Genomic DNA, 27,953 nt, shown 5'->3' with positions numbered 1-27,953 from the left:
AGAACCAGAACATTCACATATGGTTGGATTCAAGAGGCAAAAAAGAGAATATGCAGGGTTTACTCATAATAATTTGAAATATGTGAAGTTTTGTGGTTGTGTTTGCTCCATAAATGTAATGTTATCGCGTTAGCTAGTCACCTATTGAGGAATGCAAGTTCGCTTGAGAAAATGACTTTCGGTTCTTGTGACAAATTCTATATAGGTGCCGGTGGATGGACTAACGACTCTGATGGTTGTTGTGGTTTCAACATAATATTATTCATGAGATGCTTAAAGATGAAGTAAATGAACAATGTCAACTTATAATTCTATAGTGGTATTTTTTTATATTTATAACGATTTTTTACCATTTTTGTTAGTAATAAATCCATACAAACATTGTATAATTTAGTTTATTTATGAATTATAATATTAACTATCCTTTTGGGTTCCTTTATTTTTATATGAAGGAATCATTGTAGTGTACTAGTACTAGTGTTAGACATGTACTCTTATTGAACAAATGATGTTCATATGGGTTTACTCAATCTGAACTTTTGTTGTTATTGATTTTATTTCCTTTGGCAAGTCATTGTTCATTTTACAAAAATAAAAATTAAAAATTGTTCGGTTATTAATTGAAATGAAGGGAGAAAAGGGCCTTAGATTGATTTGCAAAATGACTTTAAAGCACAAACATTTAATTACTTTTGATGAAAGGCAAAATGCTTTTTTTTTTTGTCCAAAATTCGTTAAATACCCTCCCCTGAAATTTTAAAATTCGTCAAATACTCCATGAAATTTGGAAATAGGCAAATATCCCCCTGAAATTTTTAAAAATCAATCAAATTGCCCCCTGACACTACCAGTCAGAGTCCACGTCAGGGGGCAATTTGATTGACTTTTTAAAATTTCAGGAGTATTTGTCTATTTCCAAATTTCATGGGGTATTTGACGAATTTTAATATTTCAGGTGGTGCACACATTTTAATTTTTGAGTATGTGTCATTACCATTATCCATAGGCACAATAACAACAACATAGATGGAAGACTTAGAAATTAAGAAATGTAATTAATGTTGTATGTAAAAGAGAAATTATGGGTAAGATAAATTACAAAAATTGAAAGAATGAAGAGTAATAAATAATTAAGGGTATAATAAGAAAATATCATTCAATGCTTCATTGATATTGTAAAACGACATACTATAATTTGGTACAATTTTTTTCTTCAAAATGACATAATTTGGTACGGAGAGAGTATTTTTTATTTTTTTTTGTTACAATACGGATGGAGTATAATACAATTTGTGAGAATTTGAACATCCTCATTTGGCACGAAATCTCAAATTTTATGCCTATCTCCTGTTAATCTTTGGTATTCTTCATCTATTTCAACCTGTTTAAAATATGTCATCAATTTGTGAGAATTTGAAATAAGTGGTAGTACTTAATTTGTAATCATAAAAAAGTTAGGAAAAGTTAGAAAAGAATATTAGATTACCTGATAATACTTGAGCATAATATTTCTTCTCTTTTTCATTGTTGCAGTCACCAACTCTCTATCCATGTCAAATGGATGTGGATCTAATATGACTCCTTTGATTTGTTCAAACCCCTTAAGCTGATACATTTAAAAGGACAATAAAAGAAGAAAATATTATTTGAATTGACTTGTTTGAGTTTATCTATTTGTACTTATAAGTCTCTTTGGGAGAGTTCACAAAAATAACTTATAATTTATCCATAAACATTCTTGATGATAGTTCCTGAAAGCAACTTTTAGAATATATATACAATTTAACTATTTTATTTTTTGTTATAGAAATATGTTATACACAAGTACTTATATAATAAGTGTTTAATCAAATATGGAACATTGGTGAATAAAGTAATCACAAGAAATGAACCATTAATTCATTTATTAGAACTATTTCATTATCCATATACTGTATGTTACCTTATTTCTCTCAGCTGTCAACTTCAATTCGGATAGCACATATTTCTTGAATTGGTCAAAAGAACATAGTTCAGAGAAAGGAGCCATGTAACCATTTGAATATGACCATTTTTTGGCAATGTCTTCATTTGGAACCACTACCGCAACTAGCACTGACTTGAAGCTATTTCCATAAACCCAAACCTGACATAAAAACACAAAAATATTGACATACATATCAAGAATCTAAATATTAAAAAAAAAACCTTTCAAGAAGGGGCTAGAATCACTTTATGACAAAACTGATCCCCAAACTATATTAAACTGGTGGAGAAAGGAAAAAAATAAATAAATACTAAATTCATGAAAATGCTTACATCTTCTACTATTGGAGTGATTCCATAAACATTTTCTAAATGCTCAAGTGCAATATACTCTCCTTGAGAAAGTTTAATAAGATTCTTCTTCCTATCAATAATCTTAACAACACCATTAGGTTGCATTTCTCCTATGTCCCCTAAAGATACCCCAAACAATGTCACAATCAAATTAAATCTTCAAAACAAATTTTTTTGAGGTTGGAACTTGGAAATGAAATTTGAATTCAACCTGTGTGAAACCATCCATCTTTTATGGTTTCCCTTGTTAACTCAGGGTTTTTGTGGTAGCTAGTGAATACAGTTTTCCCTCTAAGACATATCTCACCACATGAAGGACTTCCAAGAGGATTGTAACCCATCTCTGGAACTTCTTCAAGTTGTAGCTCATTGTATATAGATACAGGACCAACAGTACCAAGCATGCACATTTCGTCAGGATAGGCAAGAGTAGTTGATCCACAAGTTTCAGTCAAACCTAGATTAATCACATATAGTGATCGGTAGCATTAGGGTTTCATTGCATATATGGAATACCGACAAAGACATGGACATCAAACACAATACTGATAATATTTTAAAAAATAAAGGTAATTGAATGTAGTCACATGTGTCATCAGTGCCGTATTAGCTGACATGCCTTTAATATGAAGTATCGGTGCTAAATCTTTGTAACAATAGAGTTGCTTACCATATCCTTGACATACAAAAGCACAAGAAGTAACACGCAAAAATTCTTCAATCTCAGAACTCAACGGTGCACCTCCAGCTATAATTAGTCGAACACGCCCCCCTAATCGAGCTTTGACCTAACTCACCAAGGAAAGAAATTTGAGAAGGGTGAAATTTTAGGGAAGGTTTATCCATAAGTAAAAGAAATCACAGTTTTACAAAGATAAAATTACAATAATTTGGAGTAGTAGTTTTAAAATTCATGTAGTAAAGAGGAGAAACAACCTTTCTAAATGCTAATAGGTCAGCAAATGGTGATGCTTTACAATGTTTGTATCCTTTGTTCATCCAACCAAGTTTACTGCATAAAAATATAAATTTGTAATGAAAAAATTACATCATCCCAAACACCATAACATCATCACATAAACAAAATTTCACTTTTACCAAAATTTATTAAAAATTATACAATTATTACATAATAGCAACTTACTGTTTGTAGAGCAAGCCAAAGACTGTTCTTCTCACTGGATTGAGCTCTTCCACTGCTTTCTTGATACCTAAAACATATATTCTTGAATGAGTCATATGTACTAAACTATAATAAAATAGATAAACTTTGTGCTAATTTGTGAACTTGCCTTCATAGACCTTTTCAAAGACTCTAGGGACACCAGCAAACAATGTTGGTTTCAATTCCATTAAATCATCCCTTAATGCTGTTAGATCCTTCATTGACAAGTAACTCAAGAAATTCATAAAATGTATAAAGAGTTAACAAAGTATATTGAGGGGCAATTTCTTTGTGACCCTTTTATTTTTTATTAACCCTCTGGTTCCTAGGGGAAAAGGGGGTTCTGGTAATCCAGAATTGGGCCGCAAGGTAAATAAAGTCTGACCAAGAATTATTCCCATTAGGAATCAAACTCAGATTCTCCCGGACGATATTTTTATGTGATCATATTGTTTGCAACTAACTTCTTCATCATAATATTTCATAGAATAACTAGTCAAGCAAATCCAAATAAATAAATAAATAAATAATGCATGAACATACCCCATGGTAGTAGCCAACAGATGCACCCTTATGGAAGAAATACTCCTCAATTGTACGATCAAGGATATGAGCTAAAGGGAGGAAGGATAAATACACATCTTCAACAGTCATCTATATATATAAGATACTCTTGTCACAAAAATTTAGAATGAAAATCTAATCAAAATAATACCACATCTGGTCCTTTTTTTTGTAAGAAACAGTCGACTTTTTAGATTCATCGAATAATTGATGTATCTAGTCTATATTATAGATCAAATACATCGGTTATTTAATGAATCTAAAAAGGATAGGAGGGAGTACATGTAGATGGTGTTTACCTTTTCTTCAAATTGTTCCATGAAAATATCCATTCCTCTTACAAAATAAGTAATATTTTCATGTGTCAAAACAACACCTTTAGGGTCTCCACTTGTTCCACTAGTATACATTATTGTGCATATATTATGAGCTTGTGGTGGTAAAATAGTTGATGGATTTTCTTTTCCCTACAAGTTAATAATAAGATGAGTTTTTTTACTACATATTATCAAGTTTCATTTTAATAATGTGACAAATTAAATTCCTTATGCACTAACCATATGCAAGAACTCTTCCCATGAATATGGCTTAATCCCAATGTTGGTTGCTTTATCTTTCTCTTCATTTGTTAATGAAGTGAAACAAACCATAGCTGTATAAGAAAAAACACTTAACTTAAATTTAATGTCTTTTATTAAGCTGTAGCTTAGAAACATTGAACTGTTGAATTAGTTATATTTACCTTTCAATCTTGAAGCAGATTTACAATCAGGATCCAAAAGCTGAAAAATAGTGTATGCATTAGTGTTACACAAACAGAACCTTAATATGAATTTATTTGAAGCTAAATATGATTATTCAACGAATGTGATTCTTACTTGCAAAACCTTCTTATCTTGAACAAACACGAAATCTATTTCGGCATGATCTATGATAAAATTTACAGCACCAGACCCTGCATTTGATGTTTAAATTGTATCATATCAATCAATAACTATATGAGAAATCATTTAGCCTATAAATAAGTAATTAAAATGTAGTTGAAGGAATATCTTTTGGTTAATTATGTTTAATAGATGATTAAGGAAATGCCAAAACTTATTAATTATCAATGTAACTTCAATAACCACGAATTTGGACGCAATTATCCACAATTTTATCAAATGTTCAAATCTACACGTAGTTGAACACAAGAAAATTATAATTAATCACGTCCAAATTCATCGTTGATAAAATTACATTGCTGGCTAATGAGTTTCAATACATTTAAAAAGTTGTCGCAAAATTTGTCTAAAATTGATTTTCTAAAAATCATTTCCCAAAACAGAATGAGAAACACATACATCTCATTTTAGTTTTTAATAAGCATGCAGTCAAATAAATTTGTACTAATTCAAAAATATTCATTGGGTCTACTAAGAAAATAAAAATGAAGAAAAATATTAAAAAGTGACCACAACTAGGATCATTTTTAAGCATAGCTCCTAATAATTGCACACAAAAAAAAATTAATCCGTCCTAGAGTCGGATACTGAGTTTTCCAAAAAAAAAAAAAAAGCACAAAAACAGAGAGAAAACAGGGGATAAAGTGAATTTACCAAGGGTATCATATAGAGGCACACAAACCAAACTATGAGCACAACAAGCCTACATAAATCAACATAAACAACTTTATGAACTATGATAGAAGGAACAAATAATATGAGAAACTTTATTATATAATAAATAAATATGAGAACCTCCATTGCTACAATCCATTGAGGACAGTTTGATCCATATACTCCAATTCTTGATCCCTATAATTGAAATTAACATAATATACATTAAGGTCACACCCTTTAAATTTTTTGAAACATTAAGTCCTTTTGCATTGAAAACACTTACAGGTTGAGCACCAGATGCATGTAGAGCAGAACCAATATGCATCACTTCATCATAAACTTGCTTATATGTTTTCCAAACATATGATCCAAACTATATAATAAATTAAAAGATCAATTTTCTTGTCTTAGAGTCTACAACATGAACACATAAAAAAATGAATATTGTTACAAAAATACCTTTCCATTAACATATTCGCGCCATCCTAACATACGGTTTTGAGGATACTTTTTCACAGCCTCACTACAATCATTACAAGAAAAGGTGTCATTTAGTTTTAAATTGCAGTCTGTAACCTCATACGCGGTTGTATTCACGACAACTGCACTTTAAAAGCAACATTTTACATATGGTTAAGTTTATTAGATTAGAATCTATAGTCTTTCACTTGAGTTTCAAATTTTTGCACGAATATACCTGAAAATATCCCAAGCAGTAGTTAGATCAGGATCGGACGGTGGAAATTGATCTTCGGATAGAAGGTTACGATATACCGGACCTACAGATAGCTTGCCATTTGTACCTTCTCTTCCTTCTTCTACTTTAGTAGCAAAACTCTTCATTCCTCTTTACTATTACTATACTGTATGAAACTTGAGCAAGATAAGCACTTTTTGATGTCCTACAACTTAGTCCTTATCTGTGAAGTTGAATTAAATAGAATGAATGATGATGTCAAAGTTGTTTAAAAATGGTATAACTTATCACTAATATATTAAGTATATGTTTGTCCTTTATTATGATATTATTTTCAAAGTAAAAGTGACAAAACTAAAGTAAGGTTTTGCATAATATATAACTTCCAGTAACCAAAGCAAATAATAGACATTAATTATTAATTTATATTTATATGTGAAAAAACAATTACTGGTATGTGTGGAAACCGGGTTCCAAGCACCCCCAGGAACAAAATAGAGAATGCCAAGTAAATTATGACTTCTGAACAGACACTCTTCGGATGAGGCGTGTATTTTTGTGTCAGCGTTGAAAAAAAAACATTATCTATCAAATATGTTTTTTTGCAAAAAAACATTTTAACAATATCTACATTTTTTTTGCAAACTTTATATTCATTACAACTTTTTACGGCAAACGAATTTTTTTGTCACATTCATATGCTTATGTTTCCCATCAATAATGGTGGTGGTAACCGTGATTAGAAAAATTAAGTAAAAACAAAACGTAAGTTTTTTTTTTTTAATATTTAGATTCCAAAAAAATATAATTTCTTTTATTAAAATTCATTCATTCTTTTTAAAAAATTTTAAATATACAAAAGTTTCATAATATATAAAACATTATGAAATCTTGATTGTTTTTAAAAAAAATCTCTCAAAATCCATTCAAATCATGTGTTAAAAAGTCTTTAAAATCTCACAAAATCAATATATTCTAATAAAATCTCATAAAATTATCAAAAAAAAAATTTTGGGCCAAAATTATCTCATAAAATCTCAATACAATACACCCCGAAAACTAAAAAAAAGAAATCCTAATTGTTCTCCAGATTCTACATCATCTGAGCCGTTGCTTATTCTTCATCACAGCACAGCAGCATCTCAATCCTAATTAATAACTGATATCGTCTCGGACGGAACGAATCCTTCTTTTTACTCGCTAAACGCCGCTTACCTTCTGTGTAGGTTGCAGCGCCAGTTTTAGTTCCGATCGAGGTAAAGTTTTCATTACTATTTGTTTAACGATAATTGATTGATTATGCTGTTAGTTCGAATCCTCAAGTATGATCGTTAGGGCTTGCAGCAGCAGCAACAACGAAGAGGCGTAAGAATCGTTCTTCTAATCTTTTGTGTAGATTCCAGCCCCCACCCAGTTTAGAGGTAAGGTTTTCAGTACTGTTTGTTTGTAGCAGGGTCGTTCCGACTATTTGGAGGCCGCCGGCTCCGAATATTAAAAATAGACAAGATGCAAAAATTGGGAGCATGAGTTTTCACGTTGATGAATTTTAAATTTCCTCCGCTAATTTGCTAAGTTAGCGCAATATGAACACTTGACTGACAGTGATCTAGTCAGCAGATTCTGGCTATGTCAGTGTTTTTGTGTGACATGACCGTGCAATAAGGACAAAACCAAAGTAATTTGAAATTAGAGCGGCAAATCCTTAACGGACCAAAACCAGTTTTATCCACAACTTTAAGTACTTTTTAGCTATGGAAAAACAAAACCTCACTCCAAATATATTGGGTTCTTATTTTATTTTTTGAATTCATATTTTTTTAGAAATCTACTATGACATAATTTTTTGTTGAGGCCCCGCAAAGATGGAGGCCCGGCTATGCAGCACACATTGCACTTGCTAATGGCCGGCCTTGTCTGTAGCATCATGATGAAATCAAATATAGTTTGGTTCAATTGTTTGATTGATTATGCCGTTAATTCTTTTTCTTTTGTTTTTCAAACTTTAATGCTGTTAATTTGAATTCTCAAGTATGATCGTTATTGCTTGCAGCAACAGCAACAACAATGAAGAGGTGTAACAAGCTTAAGAAGATTGAGTTGCCTGATTCTGTTATGTCGTATATATTTTCCATGTTAAGTTTGAAGGATTTGGTTAAAACCAGTGCATTGTCCAAACAATGGATTCGCGAATGGGGACTAAGGACAGACCTCAACTTTGATCTCTATAACATGTTTGATTATAATACAATTCAAGACTTACCAAAAAGTATTCCAAGTCTTCCAATCTTTCAAACTTTTCACTTTCAATCTGAATTTGCCACTAGACTGGATCAATTCATGCTGCATTATCAAGGTGCCGTCATCCATTCAATTCGACTAAATTTTCCATTAGGCGAGGATGATACTGATGTCATTGATAGACTCATCTCCAAAGCAATTACTAAGGGTGTCAAACGTATTGAACTGCTCTTCCCGATTGAAATAAAAGATTTCGATGAGTATAGCGTGACTGGACCGATATTCCCATACAAACTTTCACTTACTCTCTTATCTGGCACTGATTCTCTGACGTATCTACACCTATATAATTGCTGGCTAGCAAAAGAACCTGCAGACTTTTCTGGATTGAAAAACCTAACAACAATTGTGATGGATAGACTCGTTGAAGATTATTATACGCACATGTTGTCGCAGTTGTTTTCAGAATGTCTCCAAATTGAGGACGCCACCTTTAAGAATTGCAAGCTCAAATGGCCAATTAAAATTACCGGTCCAAAGTTGCGTCATTTGAACATAATTAATTGTGGTTTTGGGGTTTACTCTCCTAAAATGATAGACATTGATGCATTGAATCTCTCATCCTTTGAATTTAGCGGTATCAACACGAAACATATCTCTGTTATGGCTCCAAGGTTATTGAATGTTTTCTGGAATGCAGCTGTAAGAGAGAAAAATCAATACCCGTTTTCTACAATTGCAAAATTAACACATATTGAGAATTTAGCTATGATCATCACTCCTTCACAGGTGAGTAAGTGAAACCCCATGTTTGATATTGATGTTTATTGTTTGTATATAGGTTGCCGATCTCGGATAGCGGTAGGGATGTCAACCGGCGGGGAATGTGCAGAGGAAGTTTCCCCGTTCCCCGCCCCGAAGTGCCTGCGAGGGAGTTTTTTCCTCCATCGCCGTCTCCACGGGGGAATATTTCTCCCCATCCCCGCAGATCCCCACGATACCCGCGGAGATCCACGGATATCGAATATTAACAATTTTTTTATATTTTTCGGGTCAAAATTATGACATTTATGACGTTTTTTTCCCTTTTTATTTAAAAAAGAAAATATTTTGCATCTTTCTTTTTTAAAAAATAAATACAACACATAATGCATTCATAACCAAAAATCATTGCAAAAATATTTGGCTACTGATAATCTTACAAACCTAATAGCCAAAATATTCCCTAATGTATATCAAAGTATGCATAATCATACAAAAATTCATAACCAAAATATCTTAAAATTGTTGGTAATTGATAAATATCCAACTAAATTAGATAAATAAAATTACTTTTGACAAAATATTAAGTAAGTTAGGGATGACAGGAAAACCCAAACCCGATAGACCCACTCGAACCCAAACCCAAGTCAAAGGGCGAAACCCGAGTTGATTGAGTTTGGGTTTGGGTGACACTCGAATATATGGGTACACCCGAAACTCATTCACTCACCCGTTTATATATTAAATTATCTATTTACCCCTATGTATTTTGCTCTCTTTTAAGTAGTTTATGAATGCCGATGAATGTTGTAGTGATGACAATATTTGATGAATTGTTTGGTAAAAAAAAAAACTATTTTGAAATTTACAAACTATATTACCAAATTATGCTGCATTTTGCATTTTATCAAATATAGTTCGGGTTGATTTTGAGCAGTTAATCAATTATGTGCGTTCTTGTTACGGGTTTGGGTGAAAAAACCCGAACCGGGTGGGTGCTGGTGTGAGTTTCATTTTTCCACCCGAACAACATTTGGGTTTGGGTGGAACCCGAATATATGGGTGTGCGTTTGGGTAGTATCAAACCCGCACTCATGGGCACCCATTGCCACCCCTAAAGTAATTATCCAAAAAAATCATGTAAAAAAATATATATGGACGGATTCGGGGAATCCGCGGGGACTGATGTTTTCTCCTCGATCCCCGCCTCGAAGTGCCTGCGAGAGAGTTTTTGCCTCCATTCCTGTCAAATGGATACAAATTGACATCCCTAGACCCTAGCATAGCGGTTGGTCCCAAAACTGAGATAGCAGCATTAATAACAGCAGCAAATTTTGCATTATCAATTTGGGACTATTGTAGCTATAAATTGCTGCTCCCATTGTTCGGCCATAAAAGCAACACTGACTTTCTAGATTTCTTTTAATTAATTTGATCACTAGTTGCTTTTAATTCACTTTAAATATTACTACTGTAAACAGATAGAAGAATTAACAGACGAGTTGGTTCGATTTCAAAATCTTAGACAACTAGAGTTATTTATCGAGGGAGCATATGATCCCAATATGGACTACTTTTGGATTTTAGATATTGCAATGGCTTCTCAACATCTCCACAAATTTTCGCTGACGGTGAGTTATTCATCTCCATTTTTTTGGCTGTCCACTTTTTTTTTTGAATTTTTTTTAGTTAACTTTATACGATCTTGATTGATAACTTAACTCCGGTGTAGTTTATTTTTTTTTTTTTTGCAAAAGCAACTCCTGTATTGTTAATTACAACTTACAAGGGACTAAAGTAGATCTATTCTTTCCTTTTACAGTCATAACGTGAATTGTTTAAGTCTTCAATGTGTAACATAGGTGTGAATATATTAATTACAACCTGTTGAAATTTGCACAATTAATTTCAACCCAATTATTCTTGAAAAAAATAAAATAAAATCTAATAGTTAAGAAAGCTAGGAAGGGATTTAAGATTAATTTGGCATTCAACTTTGTGGATGATTTGCAAGGCCAGAAATGTGGCAATTTTTTATAATGTAGTTAAAAGTCATAAGGAGATTGTATTATTAGCGTCAAGTAAGGCCTTCCATGTCACTAAAACTTCCACCTCTCCCCGTTCATTTCTTCTAGTATCGATAGCTTGCCAATCCTCAGACATACAAACTGGCAATGGCTGAGAGCCTGAGACTGAGACATAACATTATACCAGCTATAGGAGTTCCTGCTGTTAATTATTAGGTGGCAAAAAAGCCGAGAGCCCTTCCATGTCCTTTTTATTTTTTTTGTTAATTATTAGGTGGCAAAAAAAGCTGATGTGGCAGCTGAGTTACTCAAGTGACTTGCCACATCAGTGTTAACTCAGTTAGGAGGTCATAAATGCTATTTTGAAAATTAGGGGGTCAAAATCACAACTTTGTGAAATTTAGGGGGCTAAAATCACAACTTTGTGAAACTTAGGGGGATAAAAATACAATTTAGCCAAAAAAAAACTATCAAACTCTGTTTTAGTCCCGTGTGTTATTACGTTATTAATTATTAGCAATAAGGTAGTAGTTTGACCTTGTCAAACATAACCTTGATTATAATAAACAACCTCTTATTTCAACTAAACAACTTTAATTGGAATTTTAAAATTTTCATATATGTAATATTTTGGTTGTTATTTTTCATTTTTCAGGTTAGAAATCTACAACCAGAACATTCACATATGGTTGGATTCAAGAGGCAAAAAAGAGAATATGCAGGGTTTACTCATAATAATTTGAAATATGTGAAGTTTTGTGGTTGTGTTTGCTCCATAAATGTTATCGCGTTAGCTAGTCACCTATTGAGGAATGCAAGTTCGCTTGAGAAAATGACTTTCAGTTCTTGTGACAAATTCTATATAGGTGTCGGTGGATGGACTAACGACTCTGATGGTTGTTGTGGGTTTGAACATAATATTATTCATGAGATGCTTAAAGATGAAGTAAATGAACAATGTCAACTTATAATTCTATAGTGGTATTTTTTTATATTTATAACGATTTTTTACCATTTATGTTAGTAATAAATCCATACAAACATTGTATAATTTAGTTTATTTATGAATTATAATATTAACTATCCTTTTGGGTTCCTTTATTTTTATATGAAGGAATCATTGTAGTGTACTAGTACTAGTGTTAGACATGTACTCTTATTGAACAAACATTTAATTACTTTTGATGAAAGGCAAAATGCTTTTTTTTTGTTCAAAATTCGTTAAATGCCCTCCCCTGAAATTTTAAAATTCGTCAAATACTCCATGAAATTTGAAAATAGGCAAATATCCTACAACTTAGTCCTTATCTGTGAAGTTGAATTAAATAGAATGAATGATGATGTCCAAGTTGTTTAAAAATGGTATAACTTATCACTAATATATTAAGTATATGTTTGTCATTTATTATGATATTATTTTCAAAGTAAAAGTGACAAAACTAAAGTAAGGTTTTGCATAATATATAACTTCCAGTAACCAAAGCAAATAATAGACATTAATTAATTTATATTTATATGTGAAAAAACAATTACTTCCATTAATTAATTTAGACATGTACTTATTGAAAGATTATTTCTAGTGTTAGACATGTACTCTTATTGAACAAATGATGTTCATATGGGTTTACTCAATCTGAACTTTTGATTTTATTTCCTTTGGCAAGTCATTGTTCATTTTACAAAAATAAAAATAAAAAATTGTTCGGTTATTAATTGAAATGAAGGGAGAAAAGGGCCTTAGATTGATTTGCAAAATGACTTTAAAGCACAAACATTTAATTACTTTTGATGAAAGGCAAAATGCTTTTTTTTTTGTCCAAAATTCGTTAAATACCCTCCCCTAAAATTTTAAAATTCGTCAAATACTCCATGAAATTTGGAAATAGGCAAATATCCCCCTGAAATTTTTAAAAATCAATCAAATTGCCCCCTGACACTACCAGTCAGAGTCCACGTCAGGGGGCAATTTGATTGACTTTTTAAAATTTCAGGAGTATTTGTCTATTTCCAAATTTCATGGGGTATTTGACGAATTTTAAAATTTTAGGGAGTACACACATTTTAATTTTTGAGTATGTGTGCATTACCATTAATATCCATAGGCACAATAACAACAACATAGATGGAAGACTTAGAAATTAAGAAAGGTAATTAATGTTGTATGTAAAAGAGAAATTATGGGTAAGATAAATTAAAAAATTGAAAGAATGAAAAGTAATAAATAATTAAGGGTATAATAAGAAAATATCATTCAATGCTTCATTGATATTGTAAAATGACATACTATACTTTGGTACAAATTTTTTCTTCAAAATGTCATAATTTGGTACGGAGGGATTTTTTTTTTTTGTTACATTTTTTTTTTGTTACAATACGGATGGAGTATAATACAATACTATTATATTGAACATCCTCATTTGGCACGAAATCTCAAATTGTATGCCTATCTCCTGTTAATCTTTGGTATTCTTCATCTATTTCAACCTATTTAAAATATGTCATCAATTTGTGAGAATTTGAAATAAGTGGTAGTACTTAATTTGTAATCATAAAAAAGTTAGGAAAAGTTAGAAAAGAATATTAGATTACCTGATAATACTTGAGCATAATATTTCTTCTCTTTTTCATTGTTGCAGTCACCAACTCTCTATCCATGTCAAATGGATGTGGATCTAATATGACTCCTTTGATTTGTTCAAACCCCTTAAGCTGATACATTTAAAAGGGCAATAAAAGAAGAAAATATTATTGAAGCATCACATTAAATCTCTATTTGAATTGACTTGTTTGAGTTTATCTATTTGTACTTATAAGTCTCTTTGGGAGAGTTCACAAAAATAACTTATAATTTATCCCTAAACGTTCTTGATGATAGTTCCTGAAAGCAACTTTTAGAATATATATACAATTTAACTATTTTATTTTTTGTTATAGAAATATGTTATACACAAGTACTTATATAATAAGTGTTTAATCAAATATGGAACATTGGTGAATAAAGTAATCACAAGAAATGAACCATTAATTCATTTATTAGAACTATTTCATTATCCATATACTGTATGTTACCTTATTTCTCTCAGCTGTCAACTTCAATTCGGATAGCACATATTTCTTGAATTGGTCAAAAGAACATAGTTCAGAGAAAGGAGCCATGTAACCATTTGTGTTGTGAATTCTAGCCGAAAACCACACCAATAACCGATAGTAGAACCAACTATCTTTAGTGTGTGGGACAAATGGATTGAAGCAACCAAATCAACAATGAATGAGCAATTTAAACAAACAAGCTAAAACTACCGAAAGCGATAAAGCACACGAAGAAATTGTTTACCCAGTTCGGTCCAATAATGACCTAGTCTGGGGGAGAGAGAGCTCTCCGTTCCACTATGAATGATTCAACTTGATTACAAAGATTCAACCACAAAGAGTTACAAGATTTAGAGTTTTCCTAAATCTACCCTTTTCCCGAATCTCTTCCCGTGACCAAGAGATTCAATCAATAAGTGTTTCTAAGGTGTTACAATCACTTCCCCAACCCTAGAGATTACCCAAGAGAAAACCCTCTAACACTCTAGCCTTCATGTTGGAAGCAAAACCCTAAAAAATCACATTTTTTCTCTTCTTCTCTCTCACGGCGGCTGCAGCAGTAAAACAGAGCATATAAATATCTGCAGTCACGCCGCGCGTGAAGGACATCACGCCGCGCGTGACCGGCACCAGAGACAGCTCCAACACATTCCTGCAATTACGCCCCGCGTGATCCAACCCACGCCCCGCGTGGTACTTTGTTCCTGCATCAATTTTCTGTTCAATTTCAAGGCAAATCTCAACAATCTCCACCTTGCCTTCAAATTGATGGTGGTGCCAACTTCCCACCAACCATTGTGCTGAACCACTTGAACTACCGTCCAAGACACCAGATCAAATCCAAGTCCCACTCGAATCTTGACCTTGACACCAACCTTCACTTGATTCCAACAACCATTGCTAGAATCACAAGTTTCCCGGTTTGTACCTCCTTCCTTCATCCCTCGGAATGCCTTCCGCCCTCATGAAGTTCTTGTCTCCCACTACCATAGGATTTTTAGGTAGCTCAACAAGTTTACACCGTACCCTCTTCGAACCCCGGAATGTTCCTTTCCGTACTCCCGAAGAACCACTTGCTTCCGACTATCCATGGAATTTTAGAATAATCCTACAAGTCTCACCACACCTTCTCAATCCCCGGAATGCCTTTCGTACTCTTGAAGATTTGCTTGCCTCCAAACCAACCTTGGAATTTTAGGTGGTTCCACAAGCCGCAACCTCAAACTCTCCTTGCATCCAACTACCTCCAGCAGTCATACAAGTTACCAAGTCCGATCACCATTGCTTTCGATTGCCTCCCCGAAGATATTCCAAGTTTTGCACTTCTTCGGCCACAATCGAAACATAACCCACAAGGTCTCCATAGCCATACCACTTTGGTGCAACAATACCACTCTCCTCCCTATCTCCCATTAGATAGCCAAGAGCTAATGTCGACCGTCTTCTTCTAGTCCCACTAGTAAAAGACTCCACCTCAAACCGAGTTTCTTCCACCAAAGTCTCAACCGGTATATCCACTATGTCTTCCACCTTGTAACGCAAAAACTTTTCAACTACTCCGAAACGCACTTCAAGTCATTGTTAGTCTCCAACACTTCCCGGTTTAGTTTCACCACCTAGTAAACTTTGTTTCACTAGTCCAACTAAAACCAATGTCACTAACAACTACCAACCCGAAGTTCAGCAACTTGTCCACATCATGAGAATAACCACTAGTAACCGATGCATTACCAATAATAGTAGAACCATCTAACAAGTATCTACCTACTATCTATGCATCACAGTTTAAGAATATACCTCACATCATGTAACAAAGAAATTCACCCATACCTTGAACCTTGCAAGCTTTCCCGTTTCCAAGATGAACAAATTCCACCTTCAACTAGCTCTAGGATTCAAAATATTCCTTCTTCAAACATGTGTGATAGGAGCATCCAAAGTCCACGACTTAAACTCCACCGATTCCCAACTTCACCACACTAGCATCTCCGCATTCTCACAATAAAGAGTGGTTGTTTCAAAACGTAACACCGAGTATTATTCCACCGCCTCTCCAGGCCGATGTCGAGTATTATTTCACCGCCTCTCCAGGCTGACCTTCATCGCAATTTCCATTAGTTGTTTTACCTTCGAGGTACCAGATAATAACACGCCATGTTTTATCCATCATCCCGAACCTTAAAATTGCTCTTGCTCCCATCTTCACTTTCCACAATTCCCAATTGTTTCTGGAAAGTCCCTCGATAACCCATTTTGAATCCATGGTGCTTAATCCGTTTAACCCTTTGCCCCACGGTGGGCGCCAATTGTTGTGAATTCTAGCCGAAAACCACACCAATAACCGATAGTAGAACCAACTATCTTTAGTGTGTGGGACAAATGGATTGAAGCAACCAAATCAACAATGAATGAGCAATTTAAACAAACAAGCTAAAACTACCGAAAGCGATAAAGCACACGAAGAAATTGTTTACCCAGTTCGGTCCAATAATGACCTAGTCTGGGGGAGAGAGAGCTCTCCGTTCCACTATGAATGATTCAACTTGATTACAAAGATTCAACCACAAAGAGTTACAAGATTTAGAGTTTTCCTAAATCTACCCTTTTCCCGAATCTCTTCCCGTGACCAAGAGATTCAATCAATAAGTGTTTCTAAGGTGTTACAATCACTTCCCCAACCCTAGAGATTACCCAAGAGAAAACCCTCTAACACTCTAGCCTTCATGTTGGAAGCAAAACCCTAAAAAATCACATTTTTTCTCTTCTTCTCTCTCACGGCGGCTGCAGCAGTAAAACAGAGCATATAAATATCTGCAGTCACGCCGCGCGTGAAGGACATCACGCCGCGCGTGACCGGCACCAGAGACAGCTCCAACACATTCCTGCAATTACGCCCCGCGTGATCCAACCCACGCCCCGCGTGGTACTTTGTTCCTGCATCAATTTTCTGTTCAATTTCAAGGCAAATCTCAACAATTTGAATATGACCATTTTTTGGCAATGTCTTCATTTGGAACCACTACCGCAACTAGCACTGACTTGAAGCTATTTCCATAAACCCAAACCTGACATAAAAACACAAAAATATTGACATACATATCAAGAATCTAAATATTAAAAAAAAACCTTTCGAGAAGGGGCTAGAACCACTTCATGACAAAATTGACTCCCGAACTAGATTAAACTGGTGGAGAAAGCAAAAAAAAAAAAATACTAAATTCATGAAAATGCTTACATCTTCTACTATTGGAGTGATTCCATATACATTTTCTAAATGCTCAAGTGCAATATACTCTCCTTGAGAAAGTTTAATAAGATTCTTCTTCCTATCAATAATCTTAACAACACCATTAGGTTGCATTTCTCCTATGTCCCCTAAAGATACCAAACAATGTCACAATCAAATTAAATCTTCAAAACAAATTTTTTTGAGGTTGGAACTTGGAAATGAAATTTGAATTCAACCTGTATGAAACCATCCATCTTTTATGGTTTCCCTTGTTAACTCAGGGTTTTTGTGGTAGCTAGTGAATACAGTTTTCCCTCTAAGACATATCTCACCACATGAAGGACTTCCAAGAGGATTGTAACCCATCTCTGGAACTTCTTCTAGTTGTAGCTCATTGTATATAGATACAGGACCAACAGTACCAAGCATGCACATTTCGTCAGGATAGGCAAGAGTAGTTGATCCACAAGTTTCAGTCAAACCTAGATTAATCACATATAGTGATCGGTAGCATTAGGGTTTCATTGCATATATGGAATACCGACAAAGACATGGACATCAAACACAATACTAATAATATCTTAAAAAATAAAGGAAATTGAATGTGGTCACATGTGTCATCAGTGCCGTATTAGCTGACACGCCTTTAATATGAAGTATCGGTGCTAAATCTTTGTAACAATAGAGTTGCTTACCATATCCTTGACATACAAAAGCACAAGAAGTAACACGCAAAAATTCTTCAATCTCAGAACTCAACGGTGCACCTCCAGCTATAATTAGTCGAACACGCCCCCCTAATCGAGCTTTGACCTAACTCACCAAGGAAAGAAATTTGAGAAGGGTGAAATTTTAGGGAAGGTTTATCCATAAGTAAAAGAAATCAAAGTTTTACAAAGATAAAATTACAATAATTTGGAGTAGTAGTTTTAAATTTCATGTAGTAAAGAGGAGAAACAACCTTTCTAAATGCTAATAGGTCAGCAAATGGTGATGCTTTACAATGTTTGTATCCTTTGTTCATCCAACCAAGTTTACTGCATAAAAATATAAATTTGTAATGAAAAAATTACATCATCCCAAACACCATAACATCATCACATAAACAAAATTTCACTTTTACCAAAATTTATTAAAAATTATACAATTATTACATAATAGCAACTTACTGTTTGTAGAGCAAGCCAAAGACTGTTCTTCTCACTGGATTGAGCTCTTCCACTGCTTTCTTGATACCTAAAACATATATTCTTGAATGAGTCATATGTACTAAACTATAATAAAATAGATAAACTTTGTGCTAATTTGTGAACTTGCCTTCATAGACCTTTTCAAAGACTCTAGGGACACCAGCAAACAATGTTGGTTTCAATTCCATTAAATCATCCCTTAATGCTGTTAGATCCTTCATTGACAAGTAACTCAAGAAATTCATAAAATGTATAAAGGGTTAACAAAGTATATTGAGGAGCAATTTCTTTGTGACCCTTTTATTTTTTATTAACCCTCTGGTTCCTAGGGGAAGGGGGTTCTGGTAATCCAGAATTGGGCCGTGAGGTAAGTAAAGTCTGACCAAGAATTGTTCCCATCAGGAATCGAACTCAGATTCTCCTGAACGATATTTTTATGTGATCCTATTGTTTGCAACTAACTTCTTCATCATAATATTTCATAGAATAACTAGTCGTCAAGCAAATCCAAATAAATAAATAAATAAATAATGCATGAACATACCCCATGGTAGTAGCCAACAGATGCACCCTTATGGAAGAAATACTCCTCAATTGTACGATCAAGGATATGAGCTAAAGGGAGGAAGGATAAATACACATCTTCAACAGTCATCTATATATATAAGATACTCTTGTCACAAAAATTTAGAATGAAAATCTAATCAAAATAATACCACACATCTGGTCTTTTTTTTGTAAGAAACAGTCAACTTTTTAGATTCATCGAATAATTGATGTATCTAGTCTATATTATAGATCAAATATATCGGTTATTTAATGAATCTAAAAAGTGAGTTGTTTTTTTATAAAAAGGGATAGGAGGGAGTACATGTAGATGGTGTTTACCTTTTCTTCAAATTGTTCCATGAAAATATCCATTCCTCTTACAAAATAAGTAATATTTTCATGTGTCAAAACAACACCTTTAGGGTCTCCACTTGTTCCACTAGTATACATTATTGTGCATATATTATGAGCTTGTGGTGGTAAAATAGTTGATGGATTTTCTTTTCCCTACAAGTTAATAATAAGATGAGTTTTTTTACTACATATTATCAAGTTTCATTTTAATAATGTGACAAATTAAATTCCTTATGCACTAACCATATGCAAGAACTCTTCCCATGAATATGGCTTAATCCCAATGTTGGTTGCTTTATCTTTCTCTTCATTTGTTAATGAAGTGAAACAAACCATAGCTGTATAAGAAAAAACACTTAACTTAAATTTAATGTCTTTTATTAAGCTGTAGCTTAATTAGAAACATTGAACTGAACCCACTTGGGGTTGGTCGAGTGGTGTTGGCTTGGGCCCTTGGAGTTTGCTCCTCTCAAGGTCTCAGGTTCGATTCCCACTGGTGCCAATTTCGGTGAGCTAAGTCCATACAGAGCAAAAAAACTCTGGCTTTAAATGGGGCCCCCGCAAGTGGGCGGTGGGATTGGTCCCCTTGGATTAGTCGGTCCTAAGACCGGATACCAAGTTTTCAAAAAAAAAAAAAAGAAACATTGAACTGTTGAATTAGTTATATTTACCTTTCAATCTTGAAGCAGATTTACAATCAGGATCCAAAAGCTGAAAAATAGTGTATGCATTAGTGTTACACAAACAGAACCTTAATATGAATTTATTTGAAGCTAAAGATGATTATTCAACGAATGTGATTCTTACTTGCAAAACCTTCTTATCTTGAACAAACACGAAATCTATTTCGGCATGATCTATGATAAAATTTACAGCACCAGACCCTGCATTTGATGTTTAAATTGTATCATATCAATCAATAACTATATGAGAAATCATTTAGCCTATAAATAAGTAATTAAAATGTAGTTGAAGGAATATCTTTTGGTTAATTATGTTTAATAGATGATTAAGGAAATGCCAAAACTTATTAATTATCAATGTAACTTCAATAACCACGAATTTGGACGCAATTATCCACAATTTTATCGAATGTTCAAATCTACACGTAGTTGAACACAAGAAAATTATAATTAATCACGTCCAAATTCATCGTTGATAAAATTACATTGCTGGCTAATGAGTTTCAATACATTTAAAAAGTTGTCGCAGAATTTGTCTAAAATTGATTTTCTAAAAATCATTTCCCAAAACAGAATGAGAAACACATACATCTCATTTTAGTTTTTAATAAGCATGCAGTCAAATAAATTTGTACTAATTCAAAAATATTCATTGGGTCTACTAAGAAAATAAAAATGAAGAAAAATATTAAAAAGTGACCACAACTAGGATCATTTTTAAGCATAGCTCCTAATAATTGCACACAAAAAAAAATTAATCCGTCCTAGAGTCGGATACTGAGTTTTCCAAAAAAAAAAAAAAAGCACAAAAACAGAGAGAAAACAGGGGATAAAGTGAATTTACCAAGGGTATCATATAGAGGCACACAAACCAAACTATGAGCACAACAAGCCTACATAAATCAACATAAACAACTTTATGAACTATGATAGAAGGAACAAATAATATGAGAAACTTTATTATATAATAAATAAATAAATATTAGAACCTCCATTGCTACAATCCATTGAGGACAGTTTGATCCATATACTCCAATTCTTGATCCCTATAATTGAAATTAACATAATATACATTAAGGTCACGCCCTTTAAATTTTTTGAAACATTAAGTCCTTTTGCATTGAAAACACTTACAGGTTGAGCACCAGATGCATGTAGAGCAGAACCAATATGCATCACTTCATCATAAACTTGCTTATATGTTTTCCAAACATATGATCCAAACTATATAATAAACTAGTAATAGACCCGTGCTATCGCACGGGTCGTAACGTTACGCCGATATTTTTAGAAGTTATATTTTGTTAATTACAATTGAAAAAATGTTTTTTAAAGTTAGATTTATTTAATCAGTAATATGAATCAGCAATATAATTTGATCTATGTATGATTTATTTAGTATATATGATAGTTATTTTGAGATTGTTATGAATTCCACGAATCAGTAGCATAATTTTTCCCATTTATGATTTATTTAGTATATATGATGGTTATTTTGAGATTGTTTTGAGTTCCATGAATCAGTAGCATAATTCGTCTCATGTATAATTTATTTACTATATATAATAGTTATTTTAATTTTTTTATGAGTTATAAGAATTAGTAACATAACAATCTTTGAAGTTACACTTTGTTGATTAAAATTGAAAAAAAATTAATATTTGAATTTAGATTTATTTAATCAGTATTATGAAACAATAGAATAATTTGCCCGAGCAATTTGTTCTCATTAAAAATTTTATTAACAATTTGTTCTCCGGTTTTTTTTAAGAAGCTAAATTAGCCCACCCAAATTGGCACCAGAGAATTTGTTCTCCAGATTAATTAATTTTATTATCAGCTTTCGCGCGTACAATTGTTAATTAAAAGTTTTGAGCAGCAACTTGTTCTTGGGGTATAATATTTGTTAAAAAATTTCATCAGCAATAATTGTTCTCCGTATAATTTAATTTTTTTTCCAACCTCTCCGAGTATAAGAGTTAATTAAAAATTTTCATCAACAACAATTTGTTTTTCGTATATAATGGTTAATTTAATTTTTTTATGAACAACGACTTGTTCCCCGTATCATTTAAATTTTTCATGAGTAAAAATTTGTTCCCCGTATATAATAGTTAATTAAAAAATTTGATCAACAATAACTTGTTCCTTGTATATAATAGTTGATTATTTTTTCATCAACAACAACTTGGTCCCCGTATATTATAGTTAATTCAAGTTTTTCATCAGCAAGTACCTTGTTTCCCATATATTGTCAGTGGTATAATTTATCTAATGTATAATTTATTTAATATATATTATATTTAATTTGGAATTGTTATCGATTATAAAAAGCAATAACATAATTTGTCCCATGTATGATTTGGTTAGTATATCTGATAGTCATTTTGAAAATATTATAACTTGTGTCATGTATGAATTATTTTGCAAGTTAGTATTTCTCCCGTACAAGATAGTTTCTTTGAAATTGTTTTTAGTTATAGAACTTGTCTTATATGATGATTATTATTTTGAAACTTTTATCAATTAGAATTTGTCTCATATATGATGATTATTAATTAAAATTTGTTTCTCATATGATAATTATTAGTTAAAACTTATCTCTCATATGATAATTATATTGAAATTATTATCATTGATAATTTGTCTCATATACGATAGTTATTTTAAAATTTAGATCAATTAGGATTTATCGTGTGCAAAATATTTTTTTTTTGGGAAAAATAGTTATTTTATCATCTTATTTTTTTTATTAAGTTTCTCTTTCCCCTTATGTTACATTTTTAGACCTTTAAATTTTAATTGAATAATATTAAATCAAAAAAATACAATGTGGGCTTAAGAAATATGGATTGTGTTTTAGGCCCATCTTGACATAAACCCATTAGGTTACATGCTACTAAAATCATTACCTGTTTAAACATTTTAGATTTTGTTTCTCTCTCACGTTGAAGTTTCTTAACATTCCCTTTGAAAACCCTAGCTGCCGCTATCATTCCGGCCGTCGCCCCCTCCGTCCAGTAAACTTTGACAAAATAAAATACATATTTTTTTATGCTCTCTTTCTCCTCTATATTTATATTAAAGTGTATTTTAAAAAGGAGCAATCTTGAAAATTAATGGATGTGCATTTTTCAACCTTCAACTGTTCACCTATGATGAAGCCATGAACAACTCTCTCTACAGACCAACAACAAAGGAATCAAAGACATCAAAAGAATAAAAAAAATCATATCTAGTTTAAATCTGTATTTTTTTGGCATCTTTGTGAGGTTCACACCAGAGCTCCGCCACAAAAGCTCCAATCCGGTCAACTTTGAACTCATTAATATGACATTCATCATGTAAGCTTCTTATTGGATATTTTTTTTCCCAATTTGGTGGTGTGGTTTCATTCTTCTCCTCTCCTGTCATACATGCATCAACAATATTAGAGACAAAAACAAAAGATCAGATCTAGTATTTTAGTAGTTTATGCATATGTTTGTAAATCAATATTGGTGTTTGATCTGCTTATATTTTTCATAATTTTATATCATATTAGATCGTTTTAATTTTTTTTCATGTTTAAGAATTTATCAAAAATAAAATAAAATCGCAGAACCTTGTGGTTGTAATTTTTTCCTTTTAGATTTTAGATCCTACAAAAGTTTTTGAAATAATTATATTTTTTTTGTTATTGACTTGTTTCTTTTTGGATCTGTTTATATTCATATTCCTCTTATTTAATGTTAATTGCTCTTTTTTATTTAAATTTGTTTACTTTTACTCTTTTTTTTTAATCCATTTTGAGATATTTTTAAAATAATTATTTTATCTATCGTTTTCCTTAGTAAATAAAATTAACATTTTCATGAATTTTTGTATAAATATTGTTTACTTGTAATATGAATATTTTTAGAATATGTTTGGTTGTTTCAAAATCTATGATTAACTGTAATTTTAATTTAAACAGAAATAATAATATTTCTTATTTTGTCCTGCAACCTGCACCTCAACTGTGTTGCACCTCTACTGTGCATTACTACCATATTACTACCATACCTGACTAATCACATGTCATCAAAGAATAGTTGTATGCACATGTCATCAAAGAACAGCTGTATGCTCATTGAGACCCACAAAATAAAAAAGTTCATTGCATCTCATATACCAATGTAACCCATATCTCACTTTCATTCTCCGTTTATTTATTTGCTTGGTATATGATTCTTTCTTTTATTTTGTAGATCTAATTATTTTTTATTCATATTTTTTTCTATGTATGTAGTATTTAATTTAATTTTGATCTGAAAATAAAAAATAAATGCTGTATAATCACTAAAAAATGTTACCAGATACAAGTTCTTCCAATTTCTTGGTATGTGCTTTGTTTTCCTGTTTCATTTCTTGAAAGTGTTTTGCTTCCCGTGTTTTTCTTTCTTGGTATGCATTCTGAAAAGAAACACATAAATTGTTAGTACATTGTGGCATCTCTTTGTTGTTTTATCTTCACTCTTGTATTCTTGTTCTTTTTTTAAGTTCCTACTAATTAAAACTTTTAAAATAATCAAACTGTTCTATTTTTTATCTTCTAATAATTTCCAGTTTCAGATTTGTTATTTTATCTAATTTTCTTCATCAATTTTGTTAAAAGTGAGAAATAGCAAGAATTTTTTTTTAAAAAAATAACATCAAGCATTTTTTTTTTAACAAATTTATACAAAATAATTGTGACCTTGAAAATAATAGTAAGTTTTATAATTAGTAGAAGTGATATATATGAATAAAATTCAGCATTATTAACTTACTCATGTTCTTTTTTTTTTTTTTTGTAGTTGCTGAAGAGATGAAGATAAAAAAATGGAGAAACAAAAAAAGTTAGATGATAAAGTGACATGATATTATTTATGAAGAAATTGCATAAAAGCTAAATGTGGAAGTTTTTTTTTTCATACCTTAATCTTTTGTGTAGCATGAAGTTTTTCATCTTCTTGTTTGTTAGATAGAGAAAAATATCATTTCTGCAAAATACAACATAATCAAGTTAGAAAAAATATAGTTAAAAATGAGGAGAAAGAATAAGAACAAAGAAAGAAGATGAGAGGAAGTGATATAAATTTCAAATGGGTATATAATGAAATGAAAGTTACAAAGAGTGGGAAAATGTTTTGGATTTGAATTTGAATGAAAATGTAAAAGAAAATAAAGTTTCTATGACAGAGTGACATGACATAAAGCAGTCATAACATGTGATACTGTTTTTAATTTTTTATTTATATAAAAGTAACTGATTTGGTTGATTTTCAACCGTGGCTCACCTAAAAGACTTTATTTGTCTCACAAAACCAGTAACCGGCTCAGTTAGTGAGCCATATGGCTCAGTTACTTTTCATTCTGGTTTGGTTAGCAATTTTTTGGACAACAAATACCCTCAATTCGGACAGGTGGCAGTTTCTTAGGCAAGGGCAAATCTGATTTTTCCATAGTAATGAAATTTCTTATATTGTAATAGATTAAAAATCAATTTTCTTGTCTTAGAGTCTACAACATGAACACATAAAAAAATGAATATTGTTACAAAAATACCTTTCCATTAACATATTCGCGCCATCCTAACATACGGTTTTGAGGATACTTTTTCACAGCCTCACTACAATCATTACAAGAAAAAGTGTCATTTAGTTTTAAATTGCAGTCTGTAACCTCATATGCGGTTGTATTCACGACAACTGCACTTTAAAAGCAACATTTTACATATGGTTAAGTTTATTAGATTAGAATCTATAGTCTTTCACTTGAGTTTCAAATTTTTGCACGAATATACCTGAAAATATCCCAAGCAGTAGTTAGATCAGGATCGGACGGTGGAAATTGATCTTCGGATAGAAGGTTACGATATACCGGACCTACAGATAGCTTGCCATTTGTACCTTCTCTTCCTTCTTCTACTTTAGTAGCAAAACTCTTCATTCCTCTTTACTATTACTATACTGTATGAAACTTGAGCAAGATAAGCACTTTTTGATGTCCTACAACTTAGTCCTTATCTGTGAAGTTGAATTAAATAGAATGAATGATGATGTCAAAGTTGTTTAAAAATGGTATAACTTATCACTAATATATTAAGTATATGTTTGTCCTTTATTATGATATTATTTTCAAAGTAAAAGTGACAAAACTAAACTAAGGTTTTGCATAATATATAACTTCCAGTAACCAAAGCAAATAATAGACATTAATTAATTTATATTTATATGTGAAAAAACAATTACTGGTATGTGTGGAAACCGGGTTCCAAGCACCCCCAGGAACAAAATAGAGAATGCCAAGTAAATTATGACTTCTGAATAGACACTCTTCGGATAGGCGTGTATTAGAAAGACATGCAACATGAAAATGAATGAATTGAAGGCCTATATGATATGAAAGATGATGGAGAGTTTATATTTATTATATATCTCCAATAAAGGTATCTAAGAGAGTTTCATAGACTAATGATATGGTACCTTAACTTTTTTATCATTGGAGTTTCATGACGTGACACAAATGGTATCAAAATTGATGATACCGGTACCTTAAATGAGGTACCGTATCATCAATTTAATGTTATTATTATTTTTATTTTTGGTATATAAATTCAATGTAATAACTTTCATATATGTCAAAACATTACCGTGTGTCTTTAATGTATGATACTCAAAAAGTGGTATCACCATTAGAGATTAATGTATAATATTACATTATATGGGTTGCATAAATATTACATGATATTGTAGGGACCATTTGTTATTAAGGTATGATACATAAAGTGATATCTCCATTGGAGATGCTCTAATAAAACAATTTGAGCTATAATTGGGTTGGGGTGGTTGAAAGTCTTGCACAATTAATTCCATTTATTACATTCATGTGATCATACCATCTCCTTTTCATATGGTTCACAATATCAGAGATACTATGGTCCTAGCTCTTCTAAACAAGTTAGGCAACTACTAAAACTGTAAAATGTTCAGCATTGACTGTGTTCTTTTGGTGAGACTATATAGGAATCTAAATCACACGTATGACTATTTTAAGCTTTGACTACCAATTTAATTTGGCTCGGGTGTCAGTTATGACATTGAGTGGTTTCAGCTCTCTCCCAATCGCAGTTGCGTTGGATCGAACTGTGATTCTCCCTACCAAATTCAGCGCTAATCATCACTAAACCAACTAATGATTGATAAGACTTTTACTATTTCGACCAATTTATTGTTAGTTATGTATAAAAAAATCGATAATAATTCTCTAATTTATAGGAGAAAGAAAATCCGTTAATCCATATAAGTAAAATCTGTTTAAGAATTATTTTGTGATATATAAATTTAAGTTTATGTATACTTAATTTATACTTTTAAAGAACTAGTTTTATCACGTATACTACTCTAATCTAATTCTAACTACGACCATTACGTGGGCCTTGCCCGTTGATTTGCACTTTGCAACAGCTTGATTTCAATGATT

At 32.0% G+C, this 27,953-nt stretch overlaps 2 protein-coding genes and 2 long non-coding RNA genes across 12 annotated transcripts; 2 read left to right on the top strand and 2 right to left on the bottom strand.

The window, feature by feature from the left end:
- Positions 1 to 1,130: 1,130 nt before the first annotated feature.
- LOC123891088 (long chain acyl-CoA synthetase 1-like) lies at positions 1,131 to 26,854 on the bottom strand. 5 transcript variants are annotated; one of them, XM_045940887.1, is made up of 31 exons: positions 26,723 to 26,852; positions 26,275 to 26,497; positions 26,037 to 26,100; positions 21,603 to 21,692; positions 21,458 to 21,514; positions 21,313 to 21,361; positions 20,593 to 20,669; positions 20,457 to 20,496; positions 20,029 to 20,123; positions 19,771 to 19,938; positions 19,427 to 19,537; positions 19,010 to 19,097; positions 18,862 to 18,928; positions 6,109 to 6,172; positions 5,933 to 6,022; positions 5,788 to 5,844; positions 5,647 to 5,695; positions 4,927 to 5,003; positions 4,791 to 4,830; positions 4,606 to 4,700; positions 4,348 to 4,515; positions 4,028 to 4,138; positions 3,612 to 3,699; positions 3,464 to 3,530; positions 3,256 to 3,331; positions 2,990 to 3,107; positions 2,531 to 2,776; positions 2,299 to 2,438; positions 1,943 to 2,125; positions 1,487 to 1,606; positions 1,131 to 1,381 (listed from the first exon to the last, which is right to left on the bottom strand). In XM_045940887.1, exons 2-31 carry the CDS (start codon positions 26,418 to 26,420, stop codon positions 1,328 to 1,330), a joined length of 2,895 nt encoding a protein of 964 aa, XP_045796843.1. In that variant the 5' UTR covers positions 26,421 to 26,497; positions 26,723 to 26,852; the 3' UTR covers positions 1,131 to 1,327. The 5 variants fall into 5 exon arrangements, with proteins under 5 accessions (XP_045796843.1, XP_045796844.1, XP_045796847.1 ...); XM_045940888.1 differs by lacking the exons at positions 21,313 to 21,361; positions 26,037 to 26,100; positions 26,275 to 26,497; positions 26,723 to 26,852 and having other exon boundaries at positions 21,603 to 21,694; XM_045940892.1 differs by lacking the exons at positions 1,131 to 1,381; positions 1,487 to 1,606; positions 1,943 to 2,125; ... (13 more) ...; positions 5,933 to 6,022; positions 6,109 to 6,172 and adding exons at positions 13,599 to 13,857; positions 13,963 to 14,082; positions 14,443 to 14,537; ... (3 more) ...; positions 18,388 to 18,505; positions 18,654 to 18,729 and having other exon boundaries at positions 26,723 to 26,854.
- On the top strand, positions 7,442 to 12,590 carry LOC123891089 (putative F-box/FBD/LRR-repeat protein At4g03220). 5 transcript variants are annotated; one of them, XM_045940894.1, is made up of 5 exons: positions 7,443 to 7,602; positions 7,691 to 7,767; positions 8,397 to 9,373; positions 10,828 to 10,977; positions 12,029 to 12,590. In XM_045940894.1, exons 3-5 carry the CDS (start codon positions 8,411 to 8,413, stop codon positions 12,350 to 12,352), a joined length of 1,437 nt encoding a protein of 478 aa, XP_045796850.1. In that variant the 5' UTR covers positions 7,443 to 7,602; positions 7,691 to 7,767; positions 8,397 to 8,410; the 3' UTR covers positions 12,353 to 12,590. The 5 variants fall into 5 exon arrangements, with proteins under 5 accessions (XP_045796853.1, XP_045796850.1, XP_045796852.1 ...); XM_045940896.1 differs by having other exon boundaries at positions 7,694 to 7,767; positions 12,029 to 12,449; XM_045940895.1 differs by having other exon boundaries at positions 7,682 to 7,767; positions 12,029 to 12,449.
- On the top strand, positions 23,329 to 25,436 carry LOC123891091. The gene is made up of 2 exons (XR_006802997.1): positions 23,329 to 23,812; positions 25,286 to 25,436. It is a non-coding gene; the product is annotated as an uncharacterized LOC123891091 (long non-coding RNA).
- LOC123891090 lies at positions 23,841 to 25,527 on the bottom strand. Its single transcript, XR_006802996.1, has 3 exons — positions 25,406 to 25,527; positions 24,803 to 24,902; positions 23,841 to 23,875 (listed from the first exon to the last, which is right to left on the bottom strand). It is a non-coding gene; the product is annotated as an uncharacterized LOC123891090 (long non-coding RNA).
- Positions 26,855 to 27,953: the final 1,099 nt, after the last annotated feature.

Source organism: Trifolium pratense, linkage group LG6 (genome assembly GCF_020283565.1).
Source record: "Trifolium pratense cultivar HEN17-A07 linkage group LG6, ARS_RC_1.1, whole genome shotgun sequence".
Lineage (NCBI taxonomy): Eukaryota > Viridiplantae > Streptophyta > Magnoliopsida > Fabales > Fabaceae > Trifolium > Trifolium pratense.
This window is presented reverse-complemented; position numbering and strand designations above follow the sequence as displayed.